This window comes from Perca flavescens, chromosome 11 (assembly GCF_004354835.1).
Source record: "Perca flavescens isolate YP-PL-M2 chromosome 11, PFLA_1.0, whole genome shotgun sequence".
NCBI lineage: Eukaryota > Metazoa > Chordata > Actinopteri > Perciformes > Percidae > Perca > Perca flavescens.
In genome coordinates, this window is record NC_041341.1 from 25223540 (window position 1) to 25247633 (window position 24094).

General features: G+C 40.1%; 1 protein-coding gene across 3 annotated transcripts in view; it reads left to right on the forward strand.

The window, feature by feature from the left end:
- Window positions 1-5603: 5603 nt before the first annotated feature.
- The window catches only part of epha3 (eph receptor A3), a 102688-nt gene continuing 84197 nt past the window's right edge, over window positions 5604-24094 (forward strand). For all 3 annotated transcript variants that reach the window (XM_028590510.1, XM_028590512.1, XM_028590511.1), the window contains exons 1-3: window positions 5604-5762; window positions 13828-13892; window positions 22154-22814. In XM_028590510.1, coding sequence (XP_028446311.1) covers window positions 5669-5762; window positions 13828-13892; window positions 22154-22814 — 820 coding nt within the window. In that variant the 5' untranslated portion in view covers window positions 5604-5668. The remainder of the gene's footprint in view (window positions 5763-13827; window positions 13893-22153; window positions 22815-24094) is intronic.

Consider the following 24094-nt stretch of genomic DNA (forward strand, 5'->3'; position numbering starts at 1 on the left):
GTTGCAACACCATGAAATTAGATTATTATTGTTCCAGTCAAATTAGTGATTTAGTATTCTGCCTTTAACATTAGTTTTTTTTCTCGATTTAAAATTACTTATTTTTCACACTTCAGGATCTAAAATGACTGCTGATTTCAATTCTAGATGAGTTGGGGGCAACACACACTTTTGTATATTAACAATAAGGAATGCAAAGTCCATGGATTTATATTCAGAGAACTTGGGTGGGTTTTAATGATTTACAACCAACCAAATACTTCTCTCCAAATTGGACTCTCAACAAGACTGTATTGTGTTGTATTGTTTGTGAGAGATAGAGAGTGAGGCAAAAGAGACAGAGAGTTGCTGTCTGCTTGTTTGCATGTTTGTGTGTCTCCTTGTGACAAAACCTCAATGCCATCAAGGAGACCAAATGTTGTTTCCTCCCTCTCTAATTACCAGCTCTTATGGTTTAGCCTGGTTTAGCTGTCCTCTAGTAAATAAACCTTCATGTCAGACTGTTTTGTTTCAGAAGATTTCTAAGTCACATCTAGTTAAATGTCTGCTCTCTATCTCGAACATGAACTGTAGATATACTGTAAGTAGTGATGTAACCTATAACCTATAGTCCAGGGAAAAAAATCCTCAGGAATGTGAAAAGTTACATATCCTACATTTTACTGGTTAATCAGTTTGAACTGGTTGTTTTGCATGAGCAACTATTTCCACCCTGAACAGGCAAAGAAAATAGCCCCATCAACAGAAATTCCAACTTCTTTCTTCTTTCTTTCTTTCTTTTCTTTCTTTCTTTCTTTCTTTCTTTCTTTATTTCTTTCTTTCTTTCTTTCTTTCATTCTTTCTTTCTTTCCTTCTGTTCTTTAGGGTTTCTGACTAGTACCTGATTTGAAATAATAAAGAAACCAAAATCAAGCTTTACTCTTCGTCGTGAATACTGTTATGGACTGCTATTGGCTAACATTTGGAATACAGTATTGTAATGAGGTATTTAATTACTACTTTTACTTAAGTAATGAACTTGAGTACTGCTTTCAGCACTGGGTTCTGTTCTGCCATGTCAATGCTTTTCTCTGGGAATAACACAACCAACTGCTTACACTGCTGTCGCTCACACAGACACAAGTGTGACCAGAGATTTGACCAATGTTCTTACCATGGCAGAAACACGCCTGTGAAAAACATTTTCGACCATAAATAATTGAAAACTACAGGGGCTACTGCAACTTTTTTCAGAATAACATCCTTTATTACTGTAAGAAAAATTATTTAAAAAGAGGGGGATATTAATTTATTTAAAAATGGACAATAATCATTTTATGAAAAAATAAAACAATAACAACACAAATAAATCTGTTTCGATCATGCTTTGTACTCTCATTCCCTTTAGCCTCTTCTCATTGCACTGTAGCAGTTTGATGGGACATGATTGGAGAGAGAGAGAGAGAGAGAGAGAGAGAGAGAGAGAGAGATGAAGCAGGCCCAGCTCTGTCTCAAAGTTATGGCAGGCCGGTCAGTCCTACCAGAGCTGTCTCTCTGAGGGTGACGAGGAGAATTTACCACATGAACCGTGCATGACCTAATTAATCATGGGCACAAATACAGGAAATAATGTGTAAACATCTAGACACGCTTAAACAGTCTTGTATAAAGTACTTGAAAGCAATACTTGAGTAAAAGTACAAGTATCTTACCAGAAAAAGACTTGGGTAGAAGTTAAAGTCACCTTTTAGAATATTACTTGAGTAAAAGTATTTAATATTAAATGTATTATTAAATGTACTAACTTATTAGAAGTAAAAGTAAAGAAAAACTATTATTATTATTTATTATGAACTTTATTGTGGCTTCCTTATAGTAAAGCATAATATTCAGGGTTTCCACACCTTTTTTGAACATCAAATTCAGAGCCTGACATCAACAAAGACAGAAATATAATTAATGAAGTAAAGTACAGATACGTGAAAATTCTACTTAAGAACAGTAACACAGTATTTGTACTTTGTTACATTACAACAATGCACTTAACTAAACACATCCATTATGAGATAAGAATGTGACGCTGATATGAACATGTTTCAAACCTAATGTTTGCCTGATGCTAAACCACAAACTGTGTGAAACATGAAATTGTAAGGCACTAACGTTCACTGATTTTGATTGATTTGACAATTTTACTGAATTCTTGAAGGGAGATAAGTAGCAAATGGTACCTGTTGGTACATGCTGGCTGTTAGTATTTACATCCTTTCAATAAATAAATATTGTTTGCCCATTCAAATGGGGACGTGAAACAAATGGTGCTATCTGACAAAGAAAGTTTTGTGTGCAATAGTGTAGTAGTATTGCTATAATGCACATGGGTATAATGTACATATAGTAATATGCAATAGTGCTTTATTTAGAACAATAACCAGGCCATTGTAATTTCCTTCAGTTTTGCAATCCCCTGTAGACTGAAACTAAATAAAAGGACGAGGGGAAAAGGGTGAAGTGTGGTGGTGCTGGCAATGGTAAGAAAGCGTCCCTGGTATGATGTTTGGTGTGGGGGGATAGGGTTACATGCCAGCAGCCCGCTGGCTTCTCCTCCTTCTGTACGCTGTGAGTATGGAGGAATGTACCGCCTGAGAACCACAGGGAGGAAGAGGGTACTGACGGCAAGCAGTAAACACAGTCAGCCTCTCTGTTTGCTTGTTTGTATGTTACTGTGCAAGAAGGCTAAGCCTCGGCAGCTTCAAAGCTGCTCCTAAACAACATCTGTTCTGTGCGTTTGCAGCCCTATACAGCCATGTCAGGACACATCATGACTTACAATTGCGGCTCTAAATCAATATTTTCCTCCATCTCATACTGGATTGTTCCATTGGAAAGAGTTCAAGAATGGACAAGCGCTCATTGAGACGAGGGAAAAAATGTTGGAGCGGAGAGACGGGAGGGACCCATCGCATTTTTCCAATTCACCACAATCCGAAACAGATTTTCAACAATTAGACTGAGCTAACTTACAGGTTTATTGACTAAAAACACAGCGCCTTTTAGACAACCAAAGGAAAACGTGTAGTACTGATTACGTTTGACTGTCAGTTTCTTTACATGCCACAATAGGATCATTTTAATACTGTATAATGAAAATGCTTGACATAACTTTTTTCTTTGTTGATCTTTCACCGTATTGGTGGAAATATTTTAATCTTCACTTGTTGTGAACATTCATTTTAATGTTAATTTGCTACTCTTTAAAGTACTTTGAGCTGCATTTCTTGTAGGAAAAGTACATGTAAACTTCTAGTATATTTATAATTCTGACAATTTCCCTTGAATATAAATGCAGTTGCTTTCTCAGAAAGTTCTCCGTCGAAACTAGAGCCTCATATCGGTAAACTACGAGCCCAGAACGACCAACCTTTGAATTGATTGTTAGATGTGGGGCCTCTCGTATTAATCTCTTTCACTGTGTAATAATTGAATTTGTGGGATGTAGAAGATGATGTATGACGAAGGCTGGCACGTCTAAAACCTACTGTAAATCCACATGCCACAGCTTCTTAATAATGTGGCCACAGACCTCCCGGCATCATTTTTCACTGTATCCATTGGCAACCTGAGACTAATACATTTTGTGTGCTCTGAATTTGCTGTTAAGTCATTTGTTCTAAAATATCTACATAAAATTCATTGCAAAATGGCCCAGTTAATTTTAAAGGACTTTTGAACACATAATATACATACATAATACACTGAGCAAGACAATTAATAAAGTAAAAAAAAAAGATTTTCTTCTTGACAATGCAGCAGTGTGTGACAGTAATGCCCCACACATGTAGCCATTTTTCAAAGTGCAGTATCTAATTTGCATAGGCTAGGACACATTTCCACAAATTTAGCAATGTTTTCTACCATGTCGCAATGCTTTGTATAGTCGTTCTTCTAAAAAAAAAGTTCATTAAGTTCATTCATTGGGAGCATAACATTAGCATTAGTTAAACTGTGACTTTTGGCACCCCCCTCAGTTTCTTTCAGATTTGGAAAAATCCCAACCATTGAAATGTGCTCAATAAATTAGTTTTTCATCACAGAGAATATTTTGTCTTATTCAATGCAAGGGGGATTTCTTTAGACGTGTATTTTATCTCAGAGTGAGACCTCCTGCTGCAGCCCACAGAACTGTAAACTACATTCAGGAAATTATAAAGTCATTAGAATTTTGTTGCCGTTTCTACAAATCCAAGTGTAGCTGTGTTGTTGGCTTTCGTGTGCTGTGTCCTAACTTTTCCCATACGTCAGATGCCTTCCAAACCTCCTGCCTCCAACCCCCCACCACAACAGCTGGCGTCTCAGCGAGGGCCCTGACATTACACTGCCACCCCAGCCTTTCAGTGAGGATCAAGTATGTTAGGGGCCCCTAATGGCCCTAACAGAAAAATGCACACAGTAGACCCAAATACAAGATATGACCCTCCAATTGATGATGAGTAAAACTTTGGAAACATAGGAACAGTATAGATTTTTTTTTTTTGCACATGTAGGCTATTAGTTATATTTCATATGTCGGGTTTAGTTACATGTTAAAACTATACATAAAAGTAAATTATAGATGTGAGTAGTGATAAAACACAAAAGTATATAAACATAAAGACAAGCTAATCATGACTGCAACTTGTGATTTTTATAAGACACAGCCACAGGAATATCAACAAAAATAACTGCTTACATTTATTGATTTTTGCATTTCAAAAAACTCCCTGTTTGTGTAATCTGCATTACTTTCTCTGTGGCATAATTCTATTCTATTCAGGTTCTAATTATTCCAAAATAGGGTTAAAAGCATGTCCCTCCTGGCCATGTCAAAGTCTGGATGAAAAATGACAGGATCCTGTTGGCTGTTCCAATTCCTTGATGTAAAGCAAGTGTCAATATTGGTTTGCTAAAAAAAAAAAAGAATAATACAAGACGTTCCTTGTGTAAGATTCAAAATCACAGGCCACCTTTGGCTGTTTCATTTAGAACATCAGGTTCCTATTGACTGCCCCAACAGGCTTGTTTAAAAAAGAAATTCTTTAGTCTGTTAAGTAAATATGATTGACACTCTCTTGTTCTAATAAAGGCTTGTGGATCCTGGACTGACCTGCTCTAATAGTAATTGGGCCAGATAAAGCCCAATACTGATAATAAGTGTGATAATAGGTCACACATTTTCTGTTTATAGTCGAACAAAATTATTATTATTATTTTTTTTTAGCCAATTTCCTCTTTGAATAAAGCAGAGAAAAACCATGATTGGAAATGTATTTGGTAAATGTGATTGAATTACAGTTCACAGGAACATTATGGCGTTATACTATTTTGTTCCCGGATAAATTCATAATATTTGTCTTATATCCTGTTCTCAATGTTAGTGAATCAAATTACAGTTTTTCATTGACGCGGGCTGCAAAATAAGCTGAATAGCTGAATTTGTCTTCCACGTCAAGAGGACGCCCGTGGTAAAGTGACCTGTGGTGAACTTGAGCGCTGTGTTTTTGCTGTCTGTCAGACTCTGTAGGACCCAGCGGAAAACTGCTCCAACCAGAGGGAGACGGAGCAAGAGAGAGAGGGAGAAAGCTGAGTGGAGAGAAGACGCTTTCAGATCAGTCAGTGGCTTCATGGAGTTATGTACCTCTGATCCGCCGCCATGGATTGCAATCCGCGATCACTCCTTTTCATTTTACCTCTTTTATTGTCCTGCGTTATTCCTGCGTTTCCCATCATCTACCCCCCCAATGAAGGTAAGTGAACTCTCAATCTGCGGACATTAGAGTGTCAATGTGTGTGCGTGTGTGTGTGTGCTTGTGTGTGCGCGTGTGTTTGCAAATGGTGCGCTACGGCGCCCATCGCTGGCAATGCTGTGGGCTCACTGCGTACTTGCTACTGTCCAAATTATAGTGATAACAATAACAAGATGACCCAAAGCGCGTGGAAGTGACACCGAGGATCACGGAGGGTCATGATCACTAACAGACAATATTTGAATAACTAACTTGAAAGTAGATCTGAAACAAGGCAGACAGTGTAGACTAGTTTCGGATATTCTCGCGAACTGGGGGGTTAATAGTTGTTTAAAATGGGGATGGATGAATGGGAGTGATGGCGAGACAGCTCCCAAAAGCCCGTCGCAGAGTTCTTACGGGGCGAAGACATGTAGCCTAATGAAACTCCGCGTGTCTGTGTGTCCATGAGAGGTTCATGTTGATCTGTTTGTATCCAAGAATCCGTTTGGGGTGGACGCCCCAGTTACAGTCACGCCGATTTAAAGGCAATAGGCTAAATAGAAGATGAGCACAATCGCATTGTGCGTAAAAACGCGGATGTCTGTTTTTAGGGCTCTGACCTGAATACATCCAAAACAGTTGACTTGAAGGCTGCTATGGGGATCTTACAAACCGTCCATTTCAAGTCATGTAATGACTGTGTTTGAAATTAAAACCGACGTTTCATTAAACCTATGAAATACAGTAATGTAAGCACGACTTAATTTCATCTATTTCCAGTGCAGTTTTCCTCCACTTCTTCAGTGATTATAAGCATGTGGCAATATTTAGAAACCCGGCAGAATAAGACAGACCGGTCCACTTTCAGCAGCCGCTTCTTCAAACATGTGAAACTGCGGTGGAAACAAGTGAAGCAGCCTCCTTCTTTATTTGCACATTTGTTCAACTTTTTTTTTTTAAATGTTTTTTTTTTTCTTCTTCTTCTTTCAAATACATCGCCACTTTCACGCCCTGTAGTAAATTCTTGTCATGGTTTAAGTCTTTGTAGAGGGTCAAAGTAGAAAGGAAAGGCACGCGCGTGCTGAAGGTGCTCTGAGTTCTCTAAAGGCACGGCTACATTGGGCATTTGATTTGGGGTCAAACTGTCCGAGCTCGCAATAGCAGTCAGAAATGTTAAGGAATAAAGAAAATAGCTACTCACCGTGTGAGTGCGCTGGTAGTTCTGTTATTCTGAAATGGTGCTTCACGTGTAAGGAAGATATGGGTTTTAATTTAAACCGTAATTAAATGAATGTGAATGAGCCTTCAGTAGGTGTAATCTACTCTACAGTAATTACAGGTTCAGGTACAGAAGTGGTAAAGGACACAACCAAGTCCCTGATCCTCCTGCCGCCTATGTCAGAACTGTGAGGAAGGAAGAAAGTAAAGTAAGTAACTCATATGAGTTTGGAAAGTCAATAGGTCAAAAGAGCAGTCCTCATATCAAACAGAATAATTCTAAACGGAAAGTTCCCCAGAACACAGGCCTACATATAACCCAAATAAACCATCGATTGTGTTGTTTCCGTTGAGTTTATTTATAATCCACGGCGCTGATGAGGACTCCTGCCACTCCAGCTGACCGATAACCAGGCCACTAAAGCTTGTTTAATTTCCATCTATGATTTCCTCCCATACTATAGGTCGCTTTGTCAAATTTATTGAAGTTATTTCATGAGTTTAAACTGAAAATCTGAATTCGTCTTGCGAACGAAAATGTTTGCGGTACTGTAGCTATTCATTCAATAGAAGAAAAAAAAATCCTTGTTTGCAATTGTGTCGTTTTGTACGCCACGTCATGTGCCAGGCAGAGACAGCAGCCCTGCTCTCTGCTTGGTTGTTATAATGCAAAAGATCAGTAGTTTTCATGATGATGGACATGGAAGCATGAGGGGACGAGTTGTAAATCTGAAGAAAAAAAAGTGCTCAATTCAGTAAAAGTGACTGTGTCACTGTGTCAACTAGGCCTTCAGCAAATCTGTTCGGTTAATATCTTTTTGTTTAACCAATTAAATAGTCAAGATTGAAGTAGTTTAATGAGGTATAAAGCTGATGGATATTTAGTAGACCTCAGCACTGAAAAAAGAAACAAAATCACAAAAAATACACATCCCCCATGACAAAATATACAATACTCTGCTGGTCAGATAGCGTGTGTGTGTGTGTGTGTGTGTGTGTGTGTGTGTGTGTGTGTGTGTGAGTGAGTGAGTGAGTGAGTGAGCTGAGTGAGAGAAAGAGAGATAGAGAGAGATGGAAAGATAGAGACAGAGAATTTAAAAGTGTTACGCAAAAGGAGAGAGAGAGAGAGAGACGTCTATATTCAATTAAATTCCCCTTTCCAAGACATAAATCTGCCAGAGAGTGTCAGTATCGAGCCGCTCCGTCTCCATATTGTATATAAATTCATACAGACTGCTAAACCGCAAATTTGACCCACTAACAGGACAAAAACACTTTGAATCATTAGAGAGATGCGTCTCTTGTCCGGTTGAAATGTTTACCAGATTTGGCACAAATGGATCGTCTTGCTTTATGAATCTGATCATGCTCCACTGTCCAGCCTCAACCACAGGTCATATCTCAAACAGCCTAGCTGTCAGAGGTGAAGTAACAAAGAACAGAAATACATTACAAAGTTATAAACTCACTGACCACAGCCGCATTTCTCCTCATGGAATAAAATAAAGCAGAGGGCACTGTAACTTTTACTATTGGAGCAGATCTGAGACTTATTCACTTACTGGTTTGTAAAAGTCACATTTACGTTGATAAACGTGCCAGAAAGTGTTCATTATTTTAAATTATAGCCATGTTTATAATTAAACACAATGACAAACGCCAAATCACAAAAGGTCAGTGTCCACATGAGTCAAGAATAAAGTTATACTGGTTTTTATTTCTATGGTGACAGGCTTCTGCTGATCACATCTAAACGCGCAGCAGATTATGAAAAGAGCTCTCAAAATTAACAAAGTTGCCTGCTAAAAAAATCGATTGTCATAAAAGGATCTGCTGTAAATTTGTTGACACATTTTTGTGGCTTATATCACTGAATTGGGAATTAAATAAAGGCCTGGTTTTGCCAACGTGTACTCTGTGGGACTTTATATAGACTTAATGGAATACATAAATTAATTGCATAAGCCTAAAACGTAAAGAAAAAAATATTTTAATGGGAAACAATCCTCAACTTTGAATGGGATGATTTAAATTATATGGGTATATGACATACTTTTATTATTTATTTTCCTCATAATTTATAATGAACCAGAGTTCTAGTTCTATTTCTTGTAATCTACTGTCCCATCTCGTCACCGTGACTCCACCAAAAATAAAAAAATAAATAAAAAAAGAATAAAAACAGAATTTCCTGTGTGGCTTTTATTAGGTCGTAATGATCTGGTATACAACTTTGGGTGAAAAGTGAGGACGACACAGAGGAAATCCCTGAGAATAGCATTTCGTGGCGCGGATTCACGAAAGCTTTGGGCGTGTATGAGATATTGTTAGAAAATATCTCTCCCCATATTTAATCGAAAAATAAATAAATAAAGTGGTTGGTTGCTTTTGCTGTGGTGCAGCATGTCCATTTGAGCGCCTACGTGGTGTGATGTTGGCCCGTTGCGGGGCGTCGGGAGGCCTCGGGTATTTTTAGCCGGCGGTAGGGAGGCTTGGCCCGGAGAGCCCGGCGCAGCAGTCCCGCTGGGACGGATGGGCGTTTGTGAGCGATGGTACCTTTCAGAGGTGCTGTAAATGTGCTTACACATGCCCCTCCTTTAAAAATAAACCCCCTTTCTCTACATATACTATTGGCCTATATTTGTGTATTTGTGTTGGCCAAACATTGAACTGAAGATGGAGAGTGCCATCTTGAAGTTGACATCATGTGTTTAAGCTTCAGATGCAGATACAAAAACATGGTTTGTGTGTTTGTTTCTGTGCATCAGTTTGTAGCTTATATGTAGAGATATAAGATAATACAGTAGGCTATGTGTGCAGGAGTGCTGTCTATGCCTTTATGTGTGTTTAAGTCAATGTGTGTAGCCATAAGGTATATAGCCTAAGGCAAAATGTATAAGAATAGAAGCAAGAAAGAAAGAAAGAAAGAAAGAAAGAAAGAAAGAAAGAAAGGGGAATGGGGGCAGAGGGGTTGGGCAAGCAGCAGCAACATCAGACAGAGCGACTCTGCACTTGAATAATTCATAATGGGAGGTGAACACTTCACCCTTTAACACAGACACAAGTCGCCTTGCTTTGCCTGCACTGCGGCCTGCCAACCTTCACATGCCCAGAGCCAAGCTGCAAAGACAAAGCCCTTTCCACTTTGTTCACAACTATATTGGAGATATTAGAAGAACATGTGCATGCTACTTTCCTATTCTATTCTGTTCCTTTCTATTCTGAGTGGAGTGACTTTGTCCAGATGGAAGGATCTCCGCTTTACTGATCAAGCCATGTGTTGATTCTAGACCAGCGACAGCTTCTTCTTCTTCCTCCTCTTATCAAACATTTTATTTGTGTCTGAGGATTACATTTCCACGTAGCATATCATGTTTTATATCATCATAATTTACCGGAAGTGAAGGACTATTGAGTTCAAGTTTTTGCTAGAGAGTCATGGTTAACTTAGCTGTTAAATTATGAGAACGTAGACATCAAAATAAACCCCCTGTAGATCTTTGCTCCAATGTTTCATGTTAATATTTCAACATCTGCTATGCCAAGCGATAGTAGGTCACTAGCAAGTGAAAGAAAAAGAGAATTCCACTGCTATTTGACAAGTCTCTAATTGTATTGGCAAGGTGCTCATTGGGTTTTCTGGCTGGGTGATACAATGTACCCCACTCCCACACCCCCATTCATGCATTCCCATCAGTTTGTGAAACCTCGCAGGGCACTCTGGTTGCCTGTGGCGTGATAAAGTTTTCTCATACTTCCGTTTGGTTAGGGTCAGTTTATGTGTATGGGTGTTTGATGGTGGCCTATAGGTATGTGTTTATATATTGATTCACCTGTTTCTACCCCGTGTGATGTTTTGCTCCCTCCCAGACAGGCTGCCTCAGTTTGCTATTAATACTCCTAGTTCCCGTTCAGAGGCACTCCCTGATGGGGCAGGGGCTATATGCTTGGCTGACGCTAGCTTGCTAACCGACCATGTGTGTGTGTGTGTGTGTGTGTGTGTGTGTGTGTGTGTGTGTGTGTGTGTGTGTGTGTGTGTGTGCGAGGGAGCGAGAGTGAGAAAGACTGTCAGCAAATGTTTGTGTATGCTCTTAATTTGTGCATGTTTTGGTGAGCATCTGAAAGAGTGTATGCGTGTGTGTGTGAGTGTGTGTGTGTGTGTGTGTGTATAAGTGGGTTTGTAAATGCTTTTATTTTGAGGGTGGATGTGTGTTCATCTATTTGGTACATTTTAGTAAAAATAGCTACATGTGTTACATTGTGTGTTTACTCCTCTAGTTTCTTGGATGGGGCGCATATTTTGGTGTGATTTTGTGTTTTCGTAACTATATGCACTGTGCTCGTGTTTATGCATGCATCTGTGAGTGTGTTAGTGTGTGTGTGGGTGCTGATTTCCCCAGCCAAGTGCAGCTGGAGGGGGCTATTTCCTCCTGTGATATGACTGCCGTCTAATTTTCTGCTCTCAAATTCCCCCGCTTGGCTCAATTTGAGTGGTGGGCTCGGCTCGTTGAGAAATGTAAATTGGAAGCAATGGCCCTGAATGCTGAGCTGCTATTATCTGACATGAACAGATAGCTTCATTAGACTCTAATAGGAATGTGTCTACTGCCACTCAAGTGGCTGAGTGTCTTAGCATGGCTACAGCTCAGGTGAGCCTCAATTCGGTAGATTTTTTTAGCCTGGAATTTGATAATACGTCTCTTTGTGTGTGTGTGTGTGTGTGTGTCTGTGTTTGTTCCTTTCTCTGCTTTCCCTTTCAGGGTTCGTTTCTTTGCCGTGCTGGCTGATAGTTATCAGACTTGCCCGGAGAAAATGATGATTTCCATCTCAACCTTTATTCTACTATGAAACAACAATTAGTTCACAGAGCAGCAAAATCACTTTTCTCTGCAAATGTAGTTGTGAGGGGTAAATCTTGCTTGACTAAAATTGTGCCACAGCAGTCATTCATGACCCACAAATACTCTCTTTGGCTGTCTTGGGAGATGTACACTCTTGCTTATTGAAGCTTTGCATGGGAGCGTATAGGGAGATTGTATTCCTTATATTTTCAGAGTGAATAGAGTTACAGCTGGAGGGCCTGACTGCACTGCTTCTTCACTTTGTTGTGTATGTGTGCACTCACTTGGGTAAGTATGTGTGTCTCTGTGTGTACATTTATGTATGTTGAGCTGTGGACTGATTTGCTCTCAGCAGGATGAGGAAGAGGCTGAGTCAGTTTCAGGTTCAAACTTTAAGGAAGAGACCATTAGAATGGTGGGACTTTATTGTTTTACCATCTGTTTGTACTAGATGCACGTCACTTAGTGTAATGGCAGCAACATATAAATTAATTTGTATTTTTTTTTGGATAAGTCAAAATACGTCACAGTAAACATGCATTTATGTTAGAATCATTTAAAAAAACGTTGTACTCAGCAGCGTTGAAAAGCCCTTTTAGATTGTCAGTTTGTTTCTTCAGTAATAAAAAGAAAAGACAAATAAAATTAAAAATCTTTCTTAAAACGTGCACAAACAGGAGTCATGACAACCATGGTTGTATCACCATTTGTCACACTTTCGCCCACTTGGTTTATCGGTTTGTTTCTTCTTTACACTACAAATACAGCATTAGAGCCCATTCATTTTCTCTGTTTGGGAAACAGAATAAACAGAATAACAATTTTACTCAAAATGTCATTAATTTAAATGAATATTGCCAACTTATTGCCATTAATTTTATTGTAGCCACACAAACAGTTGCTTCCTGTTATTTTATTCAAAGTGGAAGTACTCAAGCACAAGCTGTATTTAGTTATTGTTTCATGAATTAACCCAAACAAAATCTGGTGCCAAAATGCAGTGATAGCTCGCCTACTGAAGTGGAGAATCCATACAGCACAAGCTGCCTTCACATTCCTCATTCCATATGTCATGGTCCATACTGACAGTTGTATTTGATGACAATAATTCACACCATGACCATTTGTACATACTAAGAATAGACAACGTTGAAGCTCATTTCTTCTGTGCTTGAGGAAGATACTCATGGTAGATTTGGCCAACATATGTACTTAGAGAGTTGCTAAGCATTATCTGTTTATGTGTGCATAAAAGTGACCAATTTGGTCTGAGGAGGTGAGCAATATAAAAAGTGTGTTTGCCAGAAAGTCCCAACACCAAAATTGCTCTCTGCTTCACCTTAAATACTGACATGGCGGCTACTTTGGCACCATATGAAACCCAAAGCCTTAACTTGCACCATCATGCAAATGGAGCTCCTTGTCTAAATTGTCATATTCCATCTATTAGACACGGATTTCCCAATCTGCATCCTGGTTTCTGTTTGATATGAATTAATTCTTGGCAGGACAAACATAACATTGTATTTTCATTAATTATAAACAGAGTTATATTTTGTTTTCAGCGTGGCCAATCACATTCTGACCACATCTCAAACTGCAGATTGCATCTGAATTTAGATTTGATACAGTTGTGCTTTACCTGATGACAGTCCAATCACCATGGGTGTAGTAGAAAGGGTTGTTCTCTTCAGAATAATTGTGTTGTAGCTAGTTTGCCCGAGCAACTCCTGCTTTGCTGCTTTAGACAGCATGACAAGAAAGCCGGCTCTCACCATTGGTTAGCATAGGATACGTACATGTGTGTGTGTGTGTGTGTGTGTGTGTGTGTGTGTGTGTGTGTGTGTGTGTGTGTGTGTGTGTGTGTGTGTGTGTGGGTGTGGCAGCTGAGCAAATAAAGTCATGACGAGTGCTTGAGGTTGGGGATCCCTCCTGTGGGATTAGATGAAACTAATTGGGGCTAACGAGGCCTAGACACTCATATGTTCTCTTTGTTTTCCCTCTCTTTCTTTTCCTCACCACAGTCAACCTGTTAGATTCTAAAGCAAGCCAAGGGGAGTTGGGATGGATTTCCTACCCATTGCATGGGGTGAGTAACCTCTATCTCTACATTTACCCACATCATGTCTTAATATGCTTACATTAGGGGGGCACATCTACCGACATCAACTGGATGTTGGATTCAGCCCCACACCACATCAAATCAGGATTTTCAAACTCCTGTGGTTCTCACTATGTTATGTTGACCCAATGAGCCATGTGCAGATTAACCCACTTTTCTTTAGACGTTTTTTGTTCATTCTCTGTCTCTTAGGTTAAAGGTTAAGCATTCGGAGCTTGCCATATGGTCAAGATGCTTAAGGCAAAACGTACTGCTTGTATGTGCGGTGGTGTGTGTATTTAAAGAACGATTAAAGCATTAAAGGATTTTAGGATGTAGACACAAAATCATCCACACAAGAATAGGCTTACCCATTTTTTTGGTAAATATCACATCAACAACAGAAATAGCATTACCTGCTGTTGCATGCACACGTTGTAATTCCATTGTTGAGATTTCACTTGTTAATCCATTTCTTCTTAATGGAAAATACACACCATTCTGTCTGTCACACATGCTTTAATACAGTTACTAGTCTTTTAACACGTTTCAAGTTGTTCAAAAATCTACGTATAGCACTCATGTTAGAGATGAGTTTTAGTGCTGAAAAATTCTATAACTTTTTCTTCCACAACAAAAACATATTATTACATGTAAGAATTGTACGTACAGCTTTCATTAAACAAACAAACAACAACCAGCAATGTTGCAGTAAGATAGTTCTATACGTGTGAAAAAAAAATCTCTGCAGCCTCATCTATCAGCCTCTCTCTGCTACCAAAGTCCCTTGAGTGGGCTCCTGCTCAGTGTTTATTTGTCTAACTAGTTAGACTACTGTGCCTTGGGGCTGGGCCACTGACACACACACACACACACACACACACACACACACACCCAGCACACTTCCTAGTTTTTTCTTTATTAAGTGTTAGAATTACTCCTTGGCAGTGGCTTAAGGTAATCCAGTCATTTGTTCCATGGAGCTGCCAAACCTTGTTTCCTTCAGCCATATACACTGCTGGCACCGTCACAACGTTCAGTTTCTTCATGAGGTTGAACCACAATGAAAAAATGACCCGAAGGAAAAAGTGCAACATGCATTTAGTCAAAAGACAATTGCAGGCTACAGGACAATTGCGTGGCCATTTCAAGGAGAGATTGATGTTGTGCTGATAGAAGTTATTCACGTGTAGGAAAATGCGCACCGATGTCAGGGACTTGATCCAGCATTGAACATTGGAATGTGTGAAAGATGTTATGCAGTGTGCGCAGAGAGATCTGCTTTATTTCATGTTATTTGCTTTGACCGAGTTCAGAAGAAAAGCGTGTGGTTATACAGTTCATCAAAATGATGCAGGAATGGAAGCCAATGTCATGAGAATGACTCCAGAGAGAAAGAGAGGGGATAGGAGGGGATCAAAAAGAAAGGAGAGACAGAGACAGGCAAAATGGATGAACAAAGAGAGAGAGGAAGAAAGAGATAGAAGAGGAGAGAAGGAAGGACAGCAAAGGATGAGAGAGACAGAGAGAGAGATATTGCTGATGATCAAGTCCTCAAGGTGAATCATCTGTAATTACTCACGTCATCCGCTGACTGCGCTCCGATAAGCAGCCTGCCCTGGGAGAGTGCTGCTCACAAATGATTTCTCGTAATGTGGCAGTGGCACTGAGCCCTCACACACACACACACACACACACACACCGCGCACACACATGCACACACACAAACACTATTCACATTGATGGAGAGGCCGCGGCTATTGCTCTACCGAGACACACCGTGCTCCGGTCAGAACAAATTAAGAGCTTAGCCTCCACATGATGTTCGCTCCGGAGCATCCGACTAGACTGACAAGTGTGTGTGTGTGTGTGTGTGTGTGTTCATGTTTAGAGTGTGTGTGATCCAGATATACTGTTATCTGTCTGGGAGGCAGGCTGATTGCTGAGCAGTGTCCAGGGGGCTTAGCCCTTCACAAGACTAAAGAGTGTTAAAGATTACATTCTTGCATGCTTTCATAGCATTCTTCAGCAACAACCCAACACCCCAGACACCGACTGTGAATACAAAATTGAATTAATGGTCACATACAAAGTGAAGTATACAAAAAAACTGCATTTCTGTTTTTTTGCCAGGACTGTTGTGTTTTGACTCAATTGTTTGTTTTTGCTTAGCTAGTCATTATTTACAATGTGAAATTTGAAATACTAAAAGTATAGAAACCCACATATTTGCTCATCTACTTATTTTGACAATGTTTTGTATTTTTTTTATACTAATAAAACAAGTGTATGCCAGATGTTACAAAACACAGGGTTCCTTATAGGAACATCAATATGATGAAGTGAATGGGACTGATTATTCGCCCTCCCAAGAAAAAAAAAGGAAAAGAATGTAGAAGTTGTATTGTATGTGCAGGGAAATATCCTGCTTGTAATTGTGTTTACATGTTAGGCTCATACTCTCCACAGGATTGTAGCTCTTTCATAAAAGCAAAGTCACAATGGCATTGACTGAGCTTTTGTATACAGCGAGGAAAATGCTTGACATCTATAGAAAAAAAAGCCGCCAGTCGCAATGTGTGAACTCATGAGAAATACTTAAAACACACACAGACATTCACAACTCACATACTAATTCTCAGGTCTGGAAGAGGAGGGTGGTGGGGAGCAATGCACAGTATAATGGCATGGCTTTCTATATTCTGGACAAGGTCCACCACTTCAGTCAGCCAGCTTTCTATTTTTTTTTTTTATTTTTGCTGTCAAAGTACAGACTGCTGTTTCAACTTCTTTAGTCAGCCAATGGCTCTTAAAGCCCCCCATGCCCTGCTGCCACCCCATCTGTGAAATCAGCTGACCAGCATAAAGTGCTCACATTGCCCCCCAGAAAGAGAGAGAGTACAGAGAAAAGCCCATCCATAAACGAGGATTAGTACGGAGGGCAGAGGGACCAGAGAGGAGGAGGAGGAAGAGGATGAAGTATAAAGTGTGTTAGTTACTTTTTTTTTCTTGTAAGACCAGCTAATGCGAGCCCTCTGACTCTGACAGCAAGTATACAGCATGGCAACATATTCAGAAACACCCTTTAGTACAAGAAATTAGACCTGAACATAATTAAAAAGCACAAACAAACCAGCAAAATGTGTAAACCAGTGTAACTATTGCAGTACTGTGAATGTATTGCAGCCGCGGTTCTTTGGAATTGACTGAAAATTCATTGTTTCCAGCATCCTTCAGCAATTGTTGCTGATGTGTCCCTGAGCAATGCATGAACAGGGACTAGTAGGGCAAGGCTTTGAGCTGTTCAAAAACAGGAAGAACAGAAGGTATGAAGTGTGTATTTAGGTTTCCCTTTGGTAAGAGCGGCTGATGAAATGTCCTCTGACTGATATGCTGCAGTTGTCGTGTCTGTGACCCCACTGCCCTCAATGGAACCCAACAGCTCTGCACTTGCTCTGGGCGCTCCAGATTTTTAGATTTAACCACTCCAGCTGCAGAGGTATAATTGACACTTGTAAATAAAGCCCCATTTAGTAATTTCACATCCCAAAAAAATAGTATATTAGTATTAGTATATTTATATTAGTTAAGCAATAGCTCACGACAGGTTGTATATGTTGTGAATATATTACAGCTAAGGGGCGTTGTTCGGCCCGGCGCTCATTCTCAATCTTCCTTAAACACAACTAGTCTTAAATGCATTGTTACCCTATACTGGTCCATAAACAGGTCCATTAACTCCCATTGACCTGCGTTTCTTTGAAGTGGGTGAACTGGTGTGCTGACTCGCTGACTCTGAGACGTGCCTGGTGCCGTAGTTGTAGATGTCATGAGCAGATCAAGTTACCACACTCCATTTGACTGTCCCTTTTAGCTGCTTCACCTACCTACAGCACAGATCAGAGAAACCAGGAGCGAGATCACACCAGACTGTGCCCCAACTGTGGGGTGTCAGGGGTCTGGTGTAGGGTCCTAGTGTTGTTATATATCAATTAGAGGACAGGGAGAGAGGAGTTATGCCCCCATGGAGAGAAACAAGGGGGTTGCTGCTCACTTGAGACCTTTATTTATCCTGGTTGACGTACAAACAGCTCCACCAATTCACAGTGGGAATTGCCTCCAAAAGGTGGTTGTGATAAAAATGTTGCCTCTGGTTTAGAAAAAAACAAATTGTAAAATATTACTGTCTGACAATTGGGATGCCCGTGAAATAACATGCCCAGAACATGCTTTAACGTAGAGCATTATCCTGTTTTTCTGGATTTGGATAATTTTGTTGAGACATTCTCTATTTATTTCACTCCCTCTTCCTCCTTGTCAAGTGAAGGACACAAAACAAGCCTCAGTTAACAAACAAGGGGAAGTGATTCAAGGTTGTCATGATGTAATGTTTGGGGATGGGGAAGAGGATAGCTCCATGTAATAGATGCTATCCTCCAGAGTGGGATCCTCACATCAAGCGGAGGTCTCATTTACTTTGGCAGAGACTTGCTTAAGTCAAGCAAGTAATCTTCTTTGGAATAGGATATGGCAAACCTAAAACCCACATTTAAGCATACATACAGACTGATGCACACACACACACACACCTGGGTTTGATTTTGAACTCTGTGTGTGTATGTGTGTGTGTGTGTGTGTGTGTGTGTGTGTGTGTGTGTGTGTCTGTGTGCGTGACGGTTTGTGTACAGCAAACTTCAGACCCCTCCCAAAGACAGCTTAAAAGCGGAGAGCAATCACTCGCAGTTGCTTTAGATTTATCCGTTTGCATCATATTGGTGGACATGAAAGTACATAAAGGGATACGACATAAATCCTGCAGCTCTCACAGACATCTGCTTACAAAGACTGAGTATTAAATGCAGAAACACAAATGCACAGATGCACACAACATGCTCATACATAGGACAGCAAGTGAAACATAGTTCATGTTCACAAACACACACACTTGCTCACTCAGTATATAGATGTTTACGTGCAGTAATGCACACTTGTTCTCTGAGAAACCACTTGTTCCAGAGTAGCGTACTTTTAGGGTAACAGAAAACAAATGTGGCAAAATATAAAGTAGCATTATCATTTTGTCAGTGGAGAAGCTCTTGGAACAGTAAGATAGGGTATGTGCAATCTAGAGTATTAAGTCTGCTCAATTGACATTTGCTCCATCCTCTTAGGATTTTTAAGTTTTTCATTAGATGCCAGATCATAAGAAGGTAGAAAAGAAGGCACAGAGCCAGTCCTCTAATACTATACATGCTGTGTGCTCATTGTTTGACTAAAGAAAATTATTTTTCCAGCTCTCATTATGAATTGTTTTACGTTTTTACATGGCCACTTTGCTATTTGCCAATATTTAGTTGCAAATATAAGCTGCTTGTCATCTTAGTGTACATTTTCTCAAGGTGAAGGTGTACAAACAACCCTGTCTTCAAGAAATTACATTTAATTTGTTTGGCTGAATATGTTTTAGAGGAACCAATGACAATGTTTTTTCTCTTTTAAAGAAAGAAAGTACTATGGTCTTGTACAAAGTGCAAGACTTTGTCACCAGAGACCAGGGTTTGCATCCTGAGTTCCACAAGTTCAGAAACACTGTGGTTAAGGTTAGGAAAATATTGTGGTTTTGGGAGAATGTAGAAACAAGTTAACACATCCGGTCCACTGCTTTAAGTCAGCAGATCTTTCCCAAATCATAGACATCATAGTGCTTTGAATGCCTAAACATAACCATGAAAACGATAATCATGCTTTACGCTACAATGCCACAAACAGATATAGAGGGAAAACTAATGTTTTAAGACTTTTCAGATACTTCCATTAAAATGTTTTCTCATTAAAAACTTAATTTGTGCAACATTGAAACATATTTCCTGCTGTTAATGTAGGTAAGTAGTGTATACATTTAATTTCTAGCATGCAACAAAATATATGCTGTAATGTAATCACATCATGGTTCTATACACACATTTCAACTTGGTGTTACAAGGTTGGAGTATCAACATTGACACACGTGGCCTATTTTCATGTATTTTCGGACAGAATGTAATCTGTATATTTCTGTATTGTGTTTATTTAGTAGGTAATATTTTCCTGGCAGAAAGCCATGTTTAACTATAACAGAATGTATATATATAAAGCTGAAGCAGATTAGGATGCTTTCTTTTCATGTAAACTGTAAGTACATTTTCGTATCAAACATCATGTCAACAGAATCCCTAATCAGCAATCAAGTGGCAGCTCTTGTCTTCCTCTGCTTTCCGTTGTGTTAAAGTCTATCATCAAATCTTTTTGGTTTGTTATCACATCATTATTTCTACCTATACGCTAAGCTACTTCATTCGAGAGTAAAGTGAGGTGAAATGTTAAGTTTAGCTTCATCTCTTTATATTTAGCCCCACTCAATAGTGTCTACTTTCCCCTGTTATTGTTAGACCTATAAAGAACTTGGACTACAGTCTGATGAATGAGGTGACGCCGAGGAAAGCATGACGGCGGAGACTAAACACCAATGGAATCTCTCCCCTCAATTTTCCTCTCACTTTATCTCTCTCTCCCTCCCTCTTCCTTATTTCAGCTATATCTCTTTCACTTTCTCTACTTTCTCCTTTCTTCTTCTTCTTCTTCTTCTTCTTCTTCTTCTTCTTCTCTCTCTCTCTCTCTCTCTCTCTCTCTCATGGGTGTTTCATTAACTTTACTGTGAGATGAAAAGCAAGTGGCTATCCTTCAGCCTGAGAGGTCCTTGAACACCACACACTCATATATACGCTCTACACCCACACACCCGGCACACACACCCATGGACCGGCACACAAAACCATGTAATAGAGAACCTCGACTTTCTTAGCTCGTCATTAATTCCGGTGTTAGGCTGAAAGCACCTGCTGTGTCCGCCTGCTTTGGGACTTTAAACACTTCACATGAGCCTTATGTGAATGTATATGTGTGTTTGGGTTTATGTTTCCATTAATGCTTGTGTGAAAAGAGCGATAATTCAGTTTCCACTTACCCAGAAAGCGTTTCTCTTTTCTCTCTCTCTCTCTCTCTCTCTCTCTCTCTCTCTCTCTGAAGAAAGCACTGCTCATTCAGGCATTCATCCATTCAGAATTTTCACGGAATGAAATACAAATAGTAAAAAGCATCAATTTACACATTTAGGCACATTCGTTGTAATGACTGTCATTTTAACCACAATGAGCCCAGTGTTTCAGGTGTTTGCCCATTCATCGTCGCTCCGATTCAGTGTTGATTTGCCTGGACAGCGAAGCCAAAGCGCATGATCAATGAGTCTTCCCGCTGTGTTGAATTCAAAAGGAATGACCCCGCTTTCTTTTTCTCCTCTCCTCTCATTGCTTTCTCCCAGTGGAGGGAAAATGTAAGATAGACACGAACGTTCCTGGTATACACTCACATCTGTCATCATACTTCGTAGCTTCTTTTGTTTCATAGTGGATTCAGCACGTTTCCTTTAGTAGCAGTAGTACTGTGATGCAAATAACCAAGACTTGCAGCTTGAAAGACCTCACTTGTAGAGAAAAAAAAACATGTTAGTAAAAGGGTGGAAAAAAACACTATAAGATTTTGTTAATATTTAACAGCAATTAAGCAGCTTTACACAAATTTAGTAGGATTGAGAAGAGAAATCACACTTCCTGATTTTTCTCTGAGGTATTTTCACAGTGCTGTAATCGAGAAAATTTGGCTAAGGCAGCAAGTTTGCTTTTAATTAATTTGAGCAATCTGAGATCTGGTAGTGTGATTTTTCACCCTTAAGTGTTTATTAGATGCTTAGTATTCAGCAAGAGTGAATCTGGTTCTAAATAATTCATCTGTAAGTGCTTACAGGGTGGAGATAACTTTTTATTTTTCTCTCTGCTATCCACCCCTCTTTTCCTCTTTCTTCCTCCTTCTCCAACTCCAAACTCCCTCTTTATCTAACCCCTTACTCTTTAACTTCCTTATAATGTCTTGGATCCTTTTTTTTCTCTTTTGACCCTAAACCCTATTTTCCCTCTATCCCCTTGCTCTGTCTCTCTTATTTGTCCTCTTATCATGATATATTTTTTACCTAAACCTTTTAACCCCTTTGTTCATTCTACCTTTCCTGTTTCCTCCACCAACACCTCCTTTTCAACCTTAAATTTTCCCCCTATTTCCTCTTGCATGTATCTCTCTCTCTCTCTCTCTTGTTTGTTGCTCCTCCTCGTCTCCCTCTGTTTCTCTTGTCCATCTCTCCTTCTCTCCATCTTTTTCAGTGGGAGGAGATCAGTGGGGTGGATGAGCACTACACTCCCATCAGGACCTTCCAGGTCTGCAACGTGATGGAGTACAGCCAGAACAACTGGCTTCGCACCAACTGGATCCCTCGCCAGTCAGCCCAGAAGATCTACGTGGAGCTGAAGTTCACCCTGAGGGACTGCAACTCCATCCCGCTGGTGTTGGGCACCTGCAAGGAGACCTTCAACCTCCTCTACCTGGAGACGGACGACGACCAGGGCAGCCACTTCAGAGAACACCAGTTCACTAAGATTGACACCATCGCCGCTGATGAGAGTTTCACCCAAATGGACCTCGGAGATCGCATTCTCAAGCTCAACACTGAGGTGCGCGAGGTTGGTCCCATGACCAAGAAGGGCTTCTACCTGGCGTTCCAGGACGTGGGCGCCTGCGTAGCTTTAGTTTCAGTGAGGGTTTACTTCAAGAAGTGCCCGCACACTGTGAGGAATCTGGCCTCCTTCCCTGATACCGTGCCCATGGACTCCCAGTCGCTGGTTGAGGTCAAAGGCTCATGTGTCAATCACTCCAAAGAGGAGGAGCCTCCGCGAATGTACTGCAGCACAGAGGGGGAGTGGCTCGTGCCTATTGGGAAGTGTCTGTGTAACCCGGGATACGAGGAGAGAAGCAGCACCTGCCAAAGTAAGACAGCTCTTCTTTCATTTTCAGTTGCATTTTATTTCTCAGTTCTCGCACGCTTTCTGTCATTGTTTAAAATACGGTGATACAAAGCAAAGTTCGCCAAGGCTGCAAAGTGTGCAAAGTGTTTGATGAGAAGACTGTCGCACTTCATAACTGTCAGCCCAGAACCTTTAATGCCTGATGCCCAACCTTTGTGTATACATGTGTGTATGGTTGTGTGTGTATGGGCATTCTGTATGTGGGATACCTTCAAAAGAACCCAAGATTCCCACAGTGTTGCTGGATAGTTGTACATGACTGTGTGATCTGTTAACCAGGTCTGTGAGCTGCATGGTGCAGCATGCAGTGGTTCAATAGACATCTTCTGTGTGACACATCATTAGCTATGGGAAGATCTTAACCAGAGTAGCAAGGATGGGACTGATAACTCAGAAGAAAGGAGTAGCTTGGAGTGAGTGGTGAATAATGAAATAGTTGCGGTGGTGGTTGTGGGTGTTGTTGGAGTCATGAGTGGGTAGACATTGGAGTCTGGAGATACTCAACCACACCAGTCTGTTGTCGCCTTGGAGGTGGTTGCTAAAGCCAAAAAGTACATGTCTGGCTGCCTGGCTTTGCCTTTCATTTTCAGTCTGTCACATCATTATCATCACACATGCATTGCAGGGGGATTGATTTAAGTTGTAGCCCATTGGTTATTGGAAAGAGTCCCAATATTTCAATGATAGAAGTTACTGAAAATCTTTGTGGCTCCTGGTGCTACAGAACTTGAAACATTGCTCTGTGAAACACTCATTACCTGAAGGTTTTACTAGCATATTCGGCTGTTTTCCAGACAGCTTGTTTATTGACTGTTATTCTCCTTTGACTGTACTTGTTCCTCTTCATTTAACTTTACTAACTACTTAGACATTAAGCACCTGATGCCCCATAGTCACTTTTACATCCCCTTTGGGATCAAGCAACCAGTGGGTTCAAAGGTTAAGTGTCACAACGAGCCTTTCATCTCAGCAGAAAATATCCAAGTGCGATAAAAATCAACAGTTTTATGAGTTAGTAACTTCCCAAAAGTATGTTTATTTTTACCTGGCACACAGGCATAACATATACAGTAGATAACTTTGCAAAATTAAATTTCCTGTGTGGCTTCCCGTGGCTAGTGTTACAGCTTTTATCAATTACAGTTGCAGTACTTCATCAGTGTTTCTCTGCAACAAGATGTTTTACATCTGTACAGTAGCTCATCCAGTGCAGCAGCTCTATAAATGTGTTTTCATAATATC